Here is an 18909-nt window from a genome sequence, read left to right on the forward strand (position 1 = left end):
GAGAGGAGCCCGGCCCATTGCCACCGCGGCCTGGCAGGGGAAAAGGTTCGTTTGGTGCCCGCGCCACGTGGCATCAACGACGGACGCCATTGCTGCCTGATCCTGGCAACCTCGCCGAGCCTGCGAAGTCCCACTGAAATTATCACTGACTCCCTTACTCTCAGCGGTCGGATGAACCCGCATGGGCGAGCACCTGGTTTACGAGTAGTTGAGATATCACCTGCCACCACACCGGGGACCGATCTGCAGTCCGCATCGACACGGGTCCTTCGACGGCAACCGAAGGCAATCCGATTAACCCTCCCTTGCCTGGGCGACCACCGGGATCACCGCTGGAGTCCGCGGCCGCCATGGTGAAGCCGAAGAGTACTAAGGGTGGTACTCAGGCCGCCTCGGATGTGGAGGCGCCTGATAAAGAAGATCGATTGGATCCGGAGAGGTCGGGGAGTCCACACCTCCAACAACAACTCGACAGGATCCTGGCGGCGATCACTGACACACGGTTGGCCCTCCAACAAGACATTGCCCAGGTCGCGACGAGCCTGGGCTTGCTCAGGGCGGACCACGGTAAGCTCTCAGACAGAGTCAAGGAAGTGGAGAGCTCGGTGGGAATCTTAGAACCAGCGCAAAAAACTTTAGCCGCCGCCATGAAGGACGCTCTGACCCGCATATATGCTCTGGAGAGAAGGGCGGAAGACGCGGAAGGGCGCAATAGAAGGAATAACATCCGTGTGGTGGGCCTGCCAGAAAAAATCGAAGGTGGTGACATGGTGGCATATTTGGAGGACTGGCTCAGGACTGTGGTGGCATGCGAGGGGCTTTCCTCCTTTTACACTCTGGAACGGGCGCACAGGGTGCCGTCTAAGCCGCCGCAACTGGGCCGACCCCCACGCCCGGTGATGGTGCGGCTACTACATTTCCACGACAGAGATTTGCTTCTCAATGCCGCCAGACAAAATGGGCCGTACCAGGTGGCGAACAGTCGGGTGAACATTTTTCCAGACTACACCTATGAGACCCAGCGGAGGCGAGCCTCCTTCTTAGCGATCAAACGAGAACTGAGAAGTGAGAGCATCCAGTATTCTTTGCTATTTCCGGCAAGGCTCCGCATCATCCTGGATGGCACGACCAAATTCTTCGATACCCCGGATGACGCGTGCAGTTGGCTTGAACTGTACCCAGCTGGCAAGGATGGTCCTGGGTCCTCCTTCTCGACTACCTCGGAGGTAGGCCTACAGCGGAAGTCTAAAAGGATCCAGAATCGCCGAGGCAGACTTGGCCGACCTTCGACAGTGGAGACCACAGCGGAACGGTGGGGGGTGCTGGAGATGGTATCCAGTATGTCAGGCTCCCAAGTTGGACCCATAATTGAAGACTCAGAGCCTGGCGGAGGTGGGGGTCACACGGACGACTCTGAGACTGATAGTGTGAACCTCCCTGTGATAACCCCAGAGACAGCCGAGGGCCTGCTCGATGGACAGGGGTGATTTCGGGTGAGCCGGTTTCAACGGAGGGGAGAGGCGGTGGGAGGGGGGCTGAATCTTTGTGGGAACTGTTGGATGACTGGATGTGCGGCGGGTTGGGGCCAAACCCATTTTCGGCCCTCATAACTCAGGGCTCGATCGCACTTCGGTAGCTTTGAGGTGCGGAGACCCCCTATCGACCCTCGACCCCCACTTTGCCCTTAAGGCACACCTGCAGTGGCTATTGTCAGGTTAGTTTGGGGTGTTTTTGTGGGTGCAGGTTGGATGGGAACTAGATAGTACTATTTGGGACCTGTTCTGGGGCAGTTGGGGGGGGGGGGACTGTGTTCGGGGGTTGTTTTGTTGTTGGGGGGAAGACACGCCATCGGTGCGGGGCATTTTACTGTGTTTAACTGTACTTGAGCATTGCTGGGGGAGACTTGGTGAGATACCATGGGACAATGGCTGATCTATCTACCTTGAAGTGCATTACCTGGAATGTACGCGGTCTGCATTCCATGTCCAGGCGACATAAGGTCCATGCTTACCTGGTGCGTAGAGGTGTACAGATTGCGCTTCTACAAGAGACACACCTTACGAAGACAGAGGGATTGGCGTTGCAGCGTAGGTGGAGAGGGCTGTTATACAACACCACATACTCAGCTTATGCTAGGGGCGCGTTGATCTGGGTGCGGCTGGGGTTCCCCTGCAGGTAACTAAACACACTGTGGATCCGGAGGGGAGGTTTGTGGCCATAGCTGGCAAACTGGGGGGAAAGGATCTGAACATATGCTGAATTTATGCGCCTAACGTGGACCAGCTGGCCTTTTTGGCTGCACTGTCGGGCTCTCTGGCCCACTATCTATCGGGACCTCTTTTGATCGGGGGAGTCTTCAACTCGGTGGTGGACATTGATCTCGACAGATCTCACCCTCCCCTTCCGGACTCACCAACCCACCGGGTAGCCAAGGGTAGACTGGAATGGCAGACTAAGTGGGGACTGACGGACATTTGGCGAGCCCAGCACGCACATGCCCGAGACTACTCCCACTTCTCCGGCATGCACGAACTGCATGTGCGGTTGGATCGGTTGTTGGGGTCGGCGGAACTAGTGTCCACGGCCGTGAGGTCTGAGTATTTAGCGAGGACCATCTCCGACCACAATCCTCTACTGGCCGACTTTGGATGGCTCCCGGGTACCCCCTGTGTTCCAACTTGGAGGCTACGCCCGAGATGTTGGAATATCTGGTGTTCCGGAGTGAACTGGAAGACAGAATCACTGCGTACTTCGCGGAGAACGAGGGCACGACTGGTGCAAGGGCCACTGAATGGGATGCATTTAAGGTGGTAGTTAGGGGCTATTGCATAACGAAGAAGGTGGGGATGCGACGGGTCCTTCTAGAGGACCTTGCTAAAGCTGATCGTAAACTCCCCGAGATGGAGCTCCTCCGTCCCGGCCGCCCGGAACAACAGACTGTGGCGGCGAAGGAAGCTGTGGCTGTTGAAGTTGAACGGCTACGTAGTTTCGACTACAAGGCTTATCTGACCAGGTCGCTCGCTCAGGGTGATAAATCAGGAGCGCTCCTGGCTTGCCTGGCTAACCCCACGAGGCGCACCTCTCCCACGGTGGCTATGCGGGATGCGGAGGGCATAGAGGTTTATACCCAACCCGAAATCTCTAGTTTTCTGAGCTACTATGAAGAATTGTACCGAGGTAGGGTGTCACCGGACACTACCCCCATTGATGACTTCTTACAGGATTTACCTATCCCCGCTCTGGAGCCTGAACAGGCGAAGGAATTGGGGAGAGACGTGGAGCTGGGGGAGGATGGCACGAAACAAGACCCCAGGCCTGGACGGACTTCCAGTGGAGTTCTACTCCACCTACGTTGACCACCTGGCCCCACGGCTTTTGATAGTCTACAGGGAGGCGAAGCGTCTGGGGCGCCTTCCGGGTTCGATGCGTGAGGCCCTGGTGGTCCCCCTGCTCAAACCCGATAAGGAGGGCAACGACCCGGCGTCTTACAGGCCGCTCTCGATGCTTACGGTCGATTATAAGATTTTAAGCAGCATTCTGACCTCGAGATTGCTGGGTCACATTGGCTCCCTAGTGCATAAAGACCAGGCGGGATTCATCCCCAAGCGTAATACTACAATGAACATCCGTCGCTTGCTCCGCCTGTTGGAGGAGGACCACGACAAGGCCCCCCATCCCATGATCCTCTCAATTGACCTGGAGAAGGCTTTTGACAGCTTGGAGTTGGAATACCTCCGTAGAGTGCTTGGTTGCTTTGGCCTGGGGGAGGGGTTCCTGCGATGGACCGCGGTGCTCTACACCTCGGCGATGGCTAGAGTACGGTCAGGCCCGCTGATTTCCCAACAATACCCGGTGGAGCGAGGCACGAGGCAGGGCTGCTCATTGTCCCCGCTGCTCTTTGCGCTCGCGGTGGAACCCCTGAGGCTGTCGATTCGCACCGGGGCCTTTTATAGAGGATTGCGGACCTTGTCGGGGCAGCAGTACATTTCCCTCTATATTGACGACCTGTTGCTTTTCCTAGAAGATGCTGGAGAAGCCTTGGCCGGGGCAGACGCAGTACTCACTACTTTCGGTGAGATAATGGGCCTAAGGGTGAACTGGGAGAAAACGTGCTTGTTCCCGGTTCATGGGGGAGAGCTTCAACCCGACACTCCTAGGGCGATCAGATGAGCGCCTATCTGCCTCAAATATCTGGGGGTGTACATCTATCACAGCCCTGCTGACATCCTAGAGGGCAACATTTCCCGATGCGTTCGGGCATTAAAGGGTAGCATGTCCTTCTGGGCCACCCTGCCGCTATCGGTGGCAGGGCGTATAGCACTGCTGAAGATGGTGACGCTTCCTCGGCTACTATATTACTTCAGGATGCTTCCGGTCTGGATCCCACCGGCCGTCTTCCGGAACTTGAGCTCACTGCTCGTGGCATTCCTTTGGGGATCGGGCCGCCGCAGAGTTGCGCTTAAGACTCTAATGAGCCCTAAAGCGGAGGGGGGGTTGACGGTACCCGACTTTGAAACATATTACTTGGCCGCCCAACTGCAGACCTACACTCAGGAGATAGCACGGGAGTTTTGAGGCCCGGAGGAGGAGCCGGGGCTGGGCATACCCAGACACGTTCTATCCTATATTGCACTGCAACAGAGGCTGGCTCTGAAGGACCTCACACAGGAGGAACGCACTATACGATCGTGTTGAAACCGGGTGCAACGCAAGTCGGGAATGAAACACCCCTACGCCCCAGAAATCCCACTTGGGATGCTCTCTGCATTGCCGCATGGTGGCGATTGGTTGCAACTACGGGTTTGGGAGGACGCAGGTATACAGATCATAGGTGACCTTTATGAGGATGGAGTGCTGCTGCCTTTCCAGGCGATTCTAGACCGCTTTGACATCCCCCGGGGCGACTTCTTGCTCCATGCAGAGGTCACGAGGGCACTCCAAGCGCACTGGCAGAATGGTTTTGAGGAACCACAGACGTCAGCGGCGTGTCAATATGTCATGATGGCGGCGGGGACGGTCAAAGCCGTAACGTGCTTGTACTCCAGGATGATCAACGAGCGGCTACCCCCATTGGACACACTCAGGACCCGGTGGGAGGCAGACATAGGGAGGGACATCCCGGAGACCACGTGGGCCCAGTTGATGCGCCGGGCCTGGAAGAGCACGCGTAACGCTCGGTTCCAATTGGTCCACTTTTACATACTGCACCGCGCCTACCTGACCCCGGAGAAGATACAAAAATACTTTGCCTCGGACACGGCGGCCTGCCCTAGATGTCGGACGCTTGGGGCCGACCTTATTCACATGTTATGGTCCTGCTCCGCTTTGTCCTCATATTGGACGTTGATAGGGGACACCCTTAACAGGGTTACTGAACGGTCCCTACAGTTTGACGTTGCGGTGGAGATCTTGCACTGGTTTCCACATACCCCCAAAAATAAAGTTACCAGTAAATTTATTGACATGGGGCTACTCCTGGGGAAACGGGAAATAACTAGATACTGGAAGGCACGAGTTGGTCCAACGGGCACTAAATGGCGCAATGAATTTCTTAAATGGGCTGAGGGCGAGAGCACCCTGAGATATCAGTTGGCGAGGCGGCAGCGGAATGAGAAGGCGCTAGAATTACCACAGGCGTGGGAGGCATTGGTGCAGGCCCTGCGCGATCACAACACACCCAGTGACACCAATAGTGATGATGATGGGCAGCCTACGTCCCTGTAGAGCACTAATGACACAGTATTCCCGTCGGGAAGTGTAATGTCTCCTACCATAAGCTCTTTGCACATCTACCAGAACACCGATGGTGGGGGTGGGAGGGGGGAGGGGGACAGAGGAAGGAGGGAGCATCATAAGCTTCCTACTGCACTGATGGTTTATTGCACTAAAGGTTTGGAACTTAGTCCTCTGGGTGTGTTTTGTTTAGTTGGAGGAGGGGGGAGGGAATTTTTCATTCTTTTAGAAAAGCAGAAGTGAAACTTTAATTTATGAATGGTCATTACTAGAAGGCCGCTGGGCCCGCATGCATCGATTCAGCATAAATGCCGCCCGACCTCCGGGTTGTGGGCTAAATGGCCGTGTATTAGTGTTATTTCATCGCTGGTGTTACCATCACCGATCGCCTTATAGTGGACCAATGTGTGACTTTTTTTTTTTTTTTTTTAAATTTTTGAAAACCTTTATTGCGCATGGTGCAGAAAGACAAATACGGGCCTACAACCATCCGGCCGGCCACAAGACTTTTGAGCGCAGGTGTCAACAATACAGTCCCCCAATGATGTCAGGCGATACAACAGCACATAACAACATGTATATTGGAAAATCACGTCGTCAGGGGGAAGGAGAAATAAAGGTTAATTTTAATTTTTTTTTTTTTTTCCGAATTAACAAAAGTCAATGAAGGATAAAGGCAAAAGAGATCCGAGTCCGTATAGTAGTTCCCACATGAGTAGGCAGCAGTAATAATGGCAACAATTGCATGAATATCGCACCAGAGTAGCAGTACAATAGAATGACAAAGCAGACGACAGGAACCAGAATCGTGCCACTCCCAGTGCTACCCACTCCCAACCATTCTCTATCACAGGCCCAGAAAGGAAAACAGTACAAGAAAGCGCAGAAAAGTGAGAAAAAGGCCCATAGAAACTAAATAAGAGAAATAAAATCTACCCCCCCACCCTACACCAATGCGGAGGCTACGGCCTACCCCCCCCGACAATGTGCCTGTCGCCCTATAAAGAACCCGAAATGCAGTAAAAGTAAAAGGAAGGAAGAAGGAAAAAGAAGAAAAATAATAAAAATATACACTCTGAGATATAGAGAGTGAGACTAGACCCTTCTAATCTGCGACTCCCAAAAAACTACCAGGGAAGCGGGAGGAGGAGCCAAACCAAACCGTCCCAGCTTATCAGTCAGGAACACTATCCCCACTCTATTTACGACTACTAAGAGTCAGGCATTAGCACAGAAACAATTAGGGGAAAGTCAATATATCGTGTGCGACGTAAACAAGTATGTACCACTCTCAATCCCGGTCCAACCAGCCAAGCAACCAACAGCGTGAATAGAACCCAGCCCTGACCCAACCTAATGCAGACCCCATCCAGTTCCAGTCCCGCCAACCCATGAAGCAGTAGCACTATTAAACAGCCTAACCCTGGCCAGATCGTGGGTGTAAGACAAAACCAGCTCCCATATGAAGGCCCCGCATCCCTTGCACACAAAGACAACATGGCCGCCCAGAAGAAGAAGATGAGTCAGGAGAACAAAATGGCCGCCGACCATCTGTAGAAATCCCTTTGTCCACTTCACATAGTCCCAACAGGGCTTCCAGAGCACAAAAGTTCAGCAGAGGATGAGGCGAAAACCACAGTGAATGAGCCCTCGAGGGAGCCACGAGTTGCGCAGCCGGAGTCCTCTTCAGGCTCGATAGTGCAGGCAACAATGATTCAAGCTTCGAAGGAGAGGGAGACAAAGTATCGGCAGCAGAATGGGCGAGCAGCTGGCCATAGGCGCCGGTGAAATCAGTTGCAGACAACAATGTATCACATCCTCTTATAGCCACTGTATCTCCACATGACGGCAAAGACAAATCCACACTTTGCTGGACACAAATGTTGCGCTCCCGACCCGCAGCAGATAACATTGAGTCGAACTGCTCACATAGTGCCCGGAGGCCACTACGCATTTGCGAATGGAGATCTCGTAGGGCGGCCAAAACGGAGCCTAAGGATGGTGGAGGCTGCGTCCCCGCATTGACAATGAGCCGAGTCGGCACTGTAGAGCTGGCGCTCGACGCTGGGAGATCCAAACAATCTGCGGGCAGAACCGGGTCCTCTCCCTCCAACCGCGGGCAATCCGGTAAGGTCATGATTGCCGCAGGACGGTAAAATGGCCGCGGGGGGGGGGAGGGGGGTCCGCAGCAAAGACAAGCTCCCTTCCAGTCAATGTCGCCACAAAGATCGCGGAAAGCCAAGCGCCCGTCCCGTAAGGCTGTTGTGCTGCAGGTTAGGTAACAGAAGAAGGAGCCGGCAGCCCAAGGCGAGCCGGATCGCCGAACCTCCCCCAGCGCGCTCCACCAGATCGAAGCAGGAGACTCGTTCCCCCGGGGCTTACCTCACAGCCCTCATGTTCCAGGCGCTGGGTACAGCAGTCTGTCGGCCCCCACCAGCGGAACCCAGCTGGCGGCAGACCTCGGTATGCAGTGCGGGCGGGACCACTCAGCCTGGAATGGTGTCGGCAGATCCGGTAGTTGCGGAGCCTCCAGGGGCCGGCGAGGGGCGAGGGTCCAGGGCGGGGAACACCTCCTCGAGTATCACCGGTATCCGGGCAAGCTGGGATCTCAAGATTGCACAGGATTAATCAGCTCATCTTCGCACACGTTTCACCGCCAGGAGCGAGCAGGATATCAGGCAGGATATCATCGCGGAACCAGAGACCGACGGAGCCGGGAGCTCAAACGTCTGCTCCGGTCGCCATCTTGGCTCCTCCTCCCCAATGTGTGACTTTAACTAATTCCTGCAATAAAAATATATTAAAAAAAAAATAATAATAGTTACATAAATGTCTAAATCAAAATGTACTTAGTTTGCTTAGATCTATCCTGTAGTTCGTGTGGAAGAAACAGTTGTGATGCAGAAATTCTAATGTGGACACATTGAAACATTTCCTATCGAGGGGCGTGGTCTCGCTACGCATGGAGTGAGACGCACGCCGAAGTAACTCCGGCCAGCCGCTGCCTTCAGAAGCCTTTATCGCGGCTCCTGGACATTGCTGCCAACTCTGCTTGCAGCGTAAGGGCATCAGAGGTGACTGGGAGCCCTCTGCCCGCTCGGCGCACCTCCTCGATCGCGGGTGGTGGAGTCCTTAGCGGCTTTGGCGCTGGGGTCCGTCCCCGTGCTTGCGGCGCCATCTTGGATCCCGCCGGCCTCAGAGAGCACACGGCGAGCGGGGACCCTTCTCCAGCCCGCAGCGGCTCACCAGGGAGCTACACCAACACATCTGGAGACCTGATCAAAGGTGCGGCATCTTACTCTCGCTGCTTTGGTACAAGGGAGGTGTACCGAGCTGAGGATGCTGTGACTGCTGCCATCCTGTGTCTCCCCGCGTGATGCAGGAGACTGTGCCACGGAGCCCTAGACGGACACCGCACTACATCGCCGGTGTCCTGGAGGTTCGACGAGACTGCACCACCTATTGAGCAGGGAGGCAGGGCGAGGTGAGTGGCAGTCCACGCTGGGCTTCTCCCCTCGGCCTACTACCTCCTCCTGTTGAGGGTGCATGCTGGATGTAGGCCCTGGCCTGGCTTTGCCGTCTTCCTGGCTCCGCCATCTTCCTGGCTCTGTATCCCTGGGGATTTTCTGGGACGGCGTCCCCTATCGGCTGTGTAGGTTTGCAACCCTGGCCCTAGCCTTCTGTCTGGAAGTCGACTGCTCTGGGCCTTCCTGGCTCTACTTTCCTTGTACCTGCTGCTGGGACTCCCTGGGGCCCTCTGGAGACTTACAGTACAGGCCTGATAACGGCGGGCGTGGGCTCCCTACGTGCGCTTTGTTGTGGCGTCCTCTCCTGCACTACTCCACTGGGGGCCTCTCCCCCCGGTGCGTGTCTGGTCCCGGTTCCAGAGGGGCGCCATTTGTGATCGCTGGGGGACTTGCCGCATCTCCTCGGACTCTAAGAGGTTCTACCCTCCATTCCGCCTGCGACTTCTGGCCTTCCGCGCAGCCCGAAATGGGGGAGCTAAGAGGGGGCTTACACGCTGAGGGGACAGGTGTTGCTCTTCTGCCCTTCGCTGCGGATTACCCTACCCCTCTACTCTGCGGAGGCCTCTAACTTCATACTGGGGTAGGTGCTTGGCCTCCAGCCTCTTTCGCCTACCCTGGCTCTCCCTCTGGCATGTTGGTGCTTGAGGGTTCATGCCACGTTCTAAGGCTGAGAGGGACATCGCTGCACCCCCGAAGGACAATTCTGTGACGGCTCTGTGGAACAAACCTGGTTCTACACCTTCTGCGGCTATGTCTTCTTCGAAGGAGGGATCCACTAATCCTCTTACCCAATCCTTCATGGCCAATTTTTCCAGGAGCTCAAGTCCGAAATTGGATCTCTTCTCATTGAGGTTCAAACCTGAATCAAGGGATTCAGGATAGACGTCACAGAAATCGGAGGACGAGTGGATGACCTTGAGAAGATGGTCAATGCCCGCATGGAGGACCAGGACAAACTTTGGCAACAGTTGGCTCTCCTGAAGGGACAACACATTAAGCCCCAAATGAAGCAGGAGGACTTGGAAAACTGGAGCCGCCGCAATAACATATGCCTGAGTGGTGTTCCAACGGGTGCACAGGTTATGACATTGCAACTTTTGTTGCTGAGTTGCTCCACAAAATCAGAGGGGATGATGTTGCCTCCCCACCTGCGCTTGATTGGGCTCACCACGTGGCAGTACCGCCGGCCGCTCTTGCCTGGTTCCCGACATTTCGTCCAGGGTCCATTTTTTTAGAGAGAAGGAGGCCATCTTAAAGGCAGCATGTTCCAAATCGGATTCAGCATACAAAGGTTCCCCCATCCAGCTCTTCCAGGACATGGCTCCTACCACGCTTCGTCACCTCAGGGACTTTAAACCTATCACCGATAAGCTTCGTGAGTTGGGCATCCAGTATCAATGGGGCCATCCCTTTGCGCTCATTTTTCAATGGAAATCCAGAGGCAGTGTGCTGCGATCCTTCCAGGAGGCCACTCATTTGCTTTGTCTCCCGATCGCCTCTCCTCCATCTAGCCCTTCACAGTTACCTCCTCTGGATCGAGAACCTGCAAAGCCACAGTGGACCAGAGCACTAAGACCGCTGCGGCTGTCTCAGCGTGGGGGACTGTCTTTCTCTCAGGCTAAACAGGACATTATTCACCATCTTCGCTCTCTGGACGGAGGGTGGTCTCCCACCTGTTCTCAGCCGAAGGAGAACTGATTGACATGCCACTTTTTAGAGGGCCATTGTTCTTGCCACCTGCGGCTTCCCGCGGAGACGGGGTGGACTCTCATGCTCTCTGTTTACTCCTTCCTTGCCCTGACCATAGCGTGGCACCGGTGCTGGTGTGCGCCTTCTGACAGCGGTGCTGATTTTCTGAAACTCGCCCCCCCCTCTATTCCTAAGAGAGTGACATCTCTGGGATGGCTTGTGCCACTGAGCCTAGCCTGCTCCTGGACTGGACTAAGTCTTGTTGGCCACGTTGGCCGTTGTTCCATTTAGACATTTTGCTCTCCTTTTTCCTTTTCTCTTTTTCCTCCTGCTCTCTCTTTTTCTTCCTGTCCAGAGGGAGGGAAGACTTCGCTATTGGAAGTGTAACGTTTCTCGACCAAGTGCTATTCATTGGCGCATTGACTCTCGCTTGTCTCCTGCTGGGCATTGAGATGCATTCTGACTGTGTTTGCTTTCCATTGAGATCTGTTGGTGGTGGATGGGGGGTCTGTATTGCATCTTGTTCTCACCAAATTTGATGGCGGCTGCCTGTAATCAGTATTTACAATGACCTCTGTACCCTGTTTGAAACTCTTATCTCTTAATGTCAAGGGCCTTAATTCCCCTAACAAGCGTCACCAAGTATGAAACTATTTATTGCAACAGAACCCAGACATTATCTTCTTACAGGAGACTCATTTGGTAATGGCGGATACTTCCCGTATGGCCCACCCCAAATATCACTTTCAATGCTGGGCATCTGCACGTACTAAAACGGCTTGGGTGGCTATTCTCTGCAGGGCGGGTATCCAACAGGGGGCTGCTAGGGTGATCCGTGGCAATGAGGGTAGAGACCGCCCTCATCGCCGCCACCGATGACATCCGAGCCCTGATGGACAATGGAGAAACAGCGGCCCTCATCCTCCTAGACCTCTCCGCGGCATTCGACACGGTCTGCCACCGCACCCTAATACGGCGCCTCAGCAACATCGGAATCCAGGACAAGGCGCTGGAATGGATCATCTCCTTCCTCGACGGAAGAACACAGCGAGTCCGCCTACCACCGTACAAGTCAGAGGCCTCCGAAGTCATCTGCGGCGTCCCCCAAGGATCATCACTGAGCCCCACCCTCTTCAACGTCTACATGAGCCCCCTCGCGGCCATCGTACGCAAACACCACCTCAGCATAATCTCCTACGCCGACGACACCCAGCTGATCCTCTCCCTGACCAACAACCCCGCCGCCGCCAGAGCCAACCTGCACGAAGGGATGAAAGAGGTAGCCGAGTGGATGACGACCAGCCGCCTGAAACTGAACTCGGACAAGACGGAGGTCCTCATCCTGGGCTCTTCACCCTCCGCCTGGGACGACTCCTGGTGGCCTCCCGCCCTGGGCACTGCACCCAAACCGACAGACCATGCACGAAACCTGGGCTTCATCCTGGACTCCTCCCTCTCCATGACCAGGCAAGTCAACAGCGTCTCCTCGGCGTGCTTCAACATCCTACGCATGCTACGGAAGATCTTCTGGTGGATCCCCACAGAGACCAGGAAGACCGTCACCCAGGCCCTCGTCACCAGCCGACTGGACTACGGCAACGCCCTCTACGCCGGGACCACCGCCAAGCTCCAGAAGAGACTCCAGCGGATCCAAAACGCCTCAGCCAGACTCATCCTCGACATCCCACGATCCAGCCACATCTCCGGACATCTGAGAGACCTTCACTGGCTCCCCATCAACAAGAGAATCACCTTCCGCCTCCTCACCCACGCACACAAAGCCCTACACGACCAAGGCCCGAGCTACCTCAACAGCCGAGTCAACTTCTACGCTCCCAAACGCCACCTCCGATCAGCCAACCACGCCCTCGCCGCCGTCCCCCGCATCCGAAGAGCGACTACAGGAGGAAGGTCCTTCTCCTACCTGGCCGCCAAGACCTGGAACTCCCTCCCGTCCGACCTGCGCCTGACCCAAGACCACCTCTCCTTCAGGAAGAAGCTGAAGACCTGGCTGTTCGAGCAGTAGCGGCACCCCCCCTCCCCAGCGCCTTGAGACCCTACGGGTATGTAGCGCGCTTTATAAGTGTCACTGATTGATTGATTGATTGATTGATTCCTCAAGGTGGAGGTCCGAGTTGGGGTACAGACACTCACTCTTTACAATATCTATGCTCCCAATCATGCACAGGACCGCTTCATTAGGGAACTCCTCCAGGAGCAGATAACACATGACGACTATCAGCTCATTTTTGGGGGGGACCTCAATTTGGTGTGGGATGCGGGATTGGACCGTTGTGCTGATACGTTTCATGGGGTGGGGGCCATGTCTGCTCCCCTAAAGAAACAGCTTACGGAATTATGATTGCTGGATATATGGCGCTATCACTCCCCGGCTACTCATGATTACTCTTATTATTCTCATGTCCATCGCTTCTACTCCCGCATTGACTATCTATTCGTTTTCCACTCCTTGGTGCGTGACATACTCTCATCTTCTATGTCCGATATTTCCATTTCGGACCATGCTCCAGTGGAGCTTCTGCTACACAACCGCTCGCATCACACACACCACCCTGCTCGCTGGAGACTATCCCCTCACATTATCCGGGACCCCATGGACATAGCCGAGATCCATGATGCTATCCTGTCCTACTTTTCGTCCAATGACATACCTGAAATTCTTTCCCTGTGGTTTGGGACCCCTTTAAGGCCACGATTCAGGGTCACATAACTTCTATATCGATAGCTCGAGCTCGGGAGGCTCTCTTATTTGAGGACAACCTGTCCCGGCACATCAAAGTGCTGGAAAAACTAGACCAGGAACACCCTCTGGCCCTAACTAAGTGACGCCTGGCCATGCTTTGGGGCCAGCTATGGGTTCATAGGACCAATAAGGCGGTGAACGCTCTGTTCCTTTCGGCATGCCCCAGTGGGACTTGAACCTGGTTCTGACTTACCTGATATGTGCTCCTTTTGAGCCACTTCATAACTGTCCTCTCCGTCTTTTTACTCTTAAGACTGCTGTCCTGGTTGCCATCACCTCTGCCAGGAGTGTGAGTGAGCTCCAGGCTCTTTCCTCCAAGCCTCCTTTCCTTTCTGTCCATCCGGACAAGGTTGTGTTGCGGACAAGACCCTGTTTCCTGCCCAAGGTAGTCACAGCCTTCCACATCGGGCAATCTATCACTTTGCCCACCTTCTTTCCGCCTCCGCATCCCTCTAAAGAGGAAGAGCGGCTCCACCGTCTGGACCCAAAACGTGCGCTCTCATTCTATCTGGATCGCACACGCCAGTTCCGGGTGGATGACCAAATCTTTGTTGGTTACGTGGGCGCTAAGAAGGGACGGGCGGTGCACAAACGGACCATCTCTCGGTGGGTCGTGTTGTGTATCAAGGCATGCTACTCTTTGGCTAAGAAGGAGGCTCCTGTTGGGTTGAGGGCCCATTCCACTTGGGCCACGGCGGCTACTACTGCCCTGGGCCGGGGAGTCCCCTTTCATGACATCTGTCAGGTAGATACGTGGGCCTCGCTGCACGCGTTGGCAAGACACTACTGCCTGAACAGCCAAGCCCGGAGGGATGGCTTCTTTGGCCGTTCCGTCCTCCAGGACTTTCTGGTGTGATTATTGGTTCCCAGACCCAACACCCGGGTTGGTATTGCTGGGGTTCTATTCTAAGGTAAGGAATCTAATACTAACCTGTTTCTTTCAGATGCACAAGTTACTTACCTTCGGTAACGATATATCTGTAAGAAACAGTAGTTAGTATTAGATTCCTTACCGCCCCACCCAACCTCCCCGTTCTGAGAAACGATATCTAGGGTTAAGGTCATCCCCTTTCAGGGCCCTAATTTCATGGCACCAGTGTTAGTTTTTATCATGGCTCTGCGTTTCTGGAGCGGAAAAGCTGTGTATAAGAACGGACGTCAGCGCGCGAGGGCGGCGTCTAAGTACTCCGGCGACGTCATCCCGGCGCCAACAATGCCGACGACGGACGCGGAGCCGCAGACGACGCCTACCAATGCGCAAGAGTACTGCTACGCAAAAGTTTCCGGATCCAGTCTGACGCCTGGGGATATTCTAAGGTAAGGAATCTAATACTAACTACTGTTTCTTACAGATATATTGTTACCGAAGATAAGTAACTTGTGCGTTAAGTGTGGTGTTTCTGAAGTGCTTATCGGTCCAACTATAGGCTCATGCTATGGCAGGGAGGTATATTTCTTATCCACTGTGATGGAAAAAGAATGCAGTGTAGTCCACCATTAAAATTGTTAAATGGATTGGCTGAAACCATTATGGTTGGTCTTGGTCTAAACACAAACAGGAGGGACGCAATCTTGCTACAGACCAAAATAGTATAACTACGCCTAAGCAGCAAATCACGAACAGCAAATTAATTTTTTTAATTAATAGCAATACAATCATTCGCATCTGTTTTTGGCATATTCACCAACCAAGGAATTTTCCACACTATATTAATCTAATTATGTAATAGTTTGCTATTACCTAGTCTCCACTTCAGCCAGTGAATTAACTTATTAACCAATTGACAATGCCCCTCAGACTGTTTAAGTTTAAGGGGGTTGACCCTTTGAGCACTATGAGAAACAGTGCTGCCTCAGGTTGAAGGTGCAAAATGGATAGCTAATCAGTTGCAAATGGCCTGGGGATATCATTTTATTTCTTCCTTCAGATTCTGTGAATATGACCGTTTTGGGAATATTATGGACTGGCCCTACTAGAGTGCCAGAGTGATGTCCACAATTTGCCCATTCCTGCAGAGTCGAAGTGGAAGCACGAATTTTGTCCGAGTCATGTGAGGCGCAGCATTTGCATTCACTGTCAAGATGTGACCCTAAGTAGCTCCCAATCGACCCACAACAGAGTTTATAAATATGGGAACGTTTGCTAGTCCCCACTCTCTCCTTAATAGCATCAGTAGAAATGTCAAGAACTTGATTTAGTAAGGTTTAAGCGTGGGTTTTCTTTTCCCACACAAAGGGTGCTTACCATCTTTTTTTCTTCTTGGCTCGGGGGAACCACACATTGTCAGTACTCGTCTCCTGTGGACTCTGATTGGCGGATAGGGCCATTGTGTATCCTGCACAGGATCCCTTGTATCGCTGGCAGGGATGGAAAGCCCAGCTGGATTCTGGGCAAGCGAGTCCTCAAGTGGCATAAGAACAAAATATTCCATGCTCATTCCTAATTGATTTGCACTTGGAGGTGGGGGACAGGAGTGATGTTAACAGATTGAGTCATATCATCAACAGTGTCCTTAAGTTATGTTCATAATTCCAATAATACATTTAGTACAATACCATGAACATGTATTGTATCTTGCAACAAATACGTCAAAAAGAACGATATGACCAGAATTGTCAAAAGGATAATCAAATATATTTAATAACAATTGATATACAGCATCACCAAGGATACATAGGCAGTGAAAGGTGCCCAATATACATATAACATGCATAAAGTACACAGAATTGTGCAGGCGGGGAATAAATCCTGCATCCAAAAGCAGTGCTGCACCACAGGGAACAATTCCTTCAGTTATACCCTCGTCCTTTTTTAGGTTTATGGTTGACTCCTGTTGTGTATACTGTTAACAGAATAAGGTCACTTTAACATTCTTGTGGGTCACACAGGCTCAGATGGGCTGGGGACTAAGTTGTCTGAAGTTGTAGGTTTCCAGCCCTTCCTCAGTTCACAGTATGATAGGCAGAGTTAGCGTTTTTAGGTCGAACCTGGGCAGCGCATGCGCTGCTCTGTGAGGCACGTTGTATTCAGGAAAGGACTTGAAGCTCCGCCCATGTCCCGCCCATTTTTTCAATTGACTCTTGCTACTGTCCTTTCTAAATCGTTGCTTTTCATTCATGAATAGGCTTAGTAGTCCATCCTTGCTACCGCCTTTTCTTCCTTTGTAACCTCCCATGAGGACTGGACTTTTTACTTGTGCTGTTACACGGTCTGCTTTATCTAGGCTGTGAGCACCATTTTTTTAATTGATTTGCCCCATTCCACCCCCTACCTTCTTTCCTACAAGCAGCATTCTGCCCACTCTTACTTTAATTACTAATTGCGGTGAGCTTTAACTATATCGGTCACGTTTCTTGATTTATTTAATTTAGCATCGAGGTCCGCTTCAAGTATAGCGGCCACACTTATTTATTTATTTAATTTGCCAACGCGGTCCGCTTTAACTTTAGCAGCCAACTACGAAACTTTTTTCTTCTTCAGTGAAAGCCCCATACCATGCTTTCACTTAAATTGTGGTCCAGACCCTTTCTTTAACGCTGCTGCCGTATTCAGGTTACAGCAAGCCACGTCTTAAGAAAGGGGCGTGCACCCCTTTAAAGTGAAAGCACGGCCTTGGGCACTTTTACCAACAAAAAAAAGTTTGAACAAATGTTTTTTTTGTGTGGTAAAAGCACTCCATGACGTGCATTCACTTTAATTGTGGTCACGCCCCTTTCTTTAGATGCGGCTTGCTGTAACCTGAATATGGCGAGCGGCGTCTAAAGAAAGTGGTGCGACCACTATGAAAGTGCTCTCACATTTGCAAGAGTTTGAGCTATTGGCATTATAAATGGAAATGCCTTTTATGTATGTGTGGTTTTGAAAACACATAAATAAAAGGCATTGTCATTTAGGATGCCAATAGCTTAAACTCTAGCAAATGAGAAACCTATTGCATTGCAAATGCTGGTTTACGTATTCTTGGAGAGCACAATATTGCGGCTTATGACTTTTTTCTGAATTTACAGTACTGTGACGGCTTGACTCCTGCTGATTCTGCAGTCTTCTGCCTTTGGTAGTTTGTTGGCCCAGAGCCTGACTTCTTAGGCTCACTCCCTGAATATGATGCAGGAGACATTGGAAAGGAGTAGTCCAGGCAGCTGAAGTTAGCCTAGCTCTTTCAGATCCAGGTTGATTTGGATTTGGTGTTTGCGTTAAATGTGGCTGGTATGGCCCGCATAGCTATTGCTTGAGTGAAGGATTATGGCCCTCACCATAGCACATGATTTTCAGTTTAGTTTGTAGCCATCTCAGCACTTCAGCTGTGGTTTGTAAGTGAATTTCTGAAGTTTTTGTTAAACATACCTTGAGGTACCATGCCCAAAGAATAATCATTACTTTGCTTTACCTTAGGGTTTTTGGGGGAGTGTTCAGTATACTTGAAAGCCTGTGATTGCTTTGGAATCTGTGAAAGCAAGAACCTGAAGTAAAATAATATGTTGCTTTTCCAGATATTTTCTTCCCCCTAGCCACCAGGGATCATGCTTGACGTTCTGGTTTCTTCTCCACTGACTTATTGCACTTTTCAAATCAGAAATAATGTGATAGCAGTAATGGTTCAATGAATAAATAGGGTGTGTGCATATAGTGTATGCGGCCGCACACCAAGCAATGCACAAAATGACATACACTACTTCCAAAAGGCTACTTTCATCAAAATACCTTCAAGTTTCAAAGCCATTGGTTGCTTGTAGACATAATTTAGCATTTATAAGACATATCTTGTTTGTTTCTTTTACAGGGCACTGTAGATCACTGTGTAATTGGAGTAATGATTCTTTCAGAACTGACTCAGGAAATGAACTTGGTATGTATGGTCCAAACTAGTGAATGTAAAGGTTTGCCTTTGTACACTTTTTTTGTTATAAAGCATGTTATAAGTATTTGTATATTAGTAATGAGAAAAAAAGGTTTACAGACAAATGATTATGGCCCATATAAATTGTAAATATCTGCGATACTCCACCTTATTATATGCATCTGCGACTGCCCCTTACTTTTGTCCCAGTCCAGTATGGTCATGCCCCCTTGATTCTGCCTCAAACCAGGCCCTTTGCTCCACTCCCAACAAACCATCTATCGCCCTTGAACCCATGGGGTGCATCTGGGTGCCGAAGTACCGACCCGACTCAGTAGCGGCTCCTTGAGGGAATGCT

General features: G+C 52.1%; 1 protein-coding gene across 1 annotated transcript in view; it reads left to right on the forward strand.

Annotated features, from left to right (window-relative positions):
* The window catches only part of RANBP17 (RAN binding protein 17), a 1388837-nt gene that overhangs the window by 247912 nt on the left and 1122016 nt on the right, over positions 1-18909 (forward strand). Inside the window, exon 5 of the mRNA XM_086931437.1 lies at positions 18495-18560. Within this exon, the coding sequence (XP_086787563.1) occupies positions 18495-18560 (66 nt within the window). The remainder of the gene's footprint in view (positions 1-18494; positions 18561-18909) is intronic.

This window comes from Lissotriton vulgaris, chromosome 7, assembly GCF_964263255.1.
Source record: "Lissotriton vulgaris chromosome 7, aLisVul1.2, whole genome shotgun sequence".
Taxonomy (NCBI): Eukaryota; Metazoa; Chordata; class Amphibia; order Caudata; family Salamandridae; genus Lissotriton; species Lissotriton vulgaris.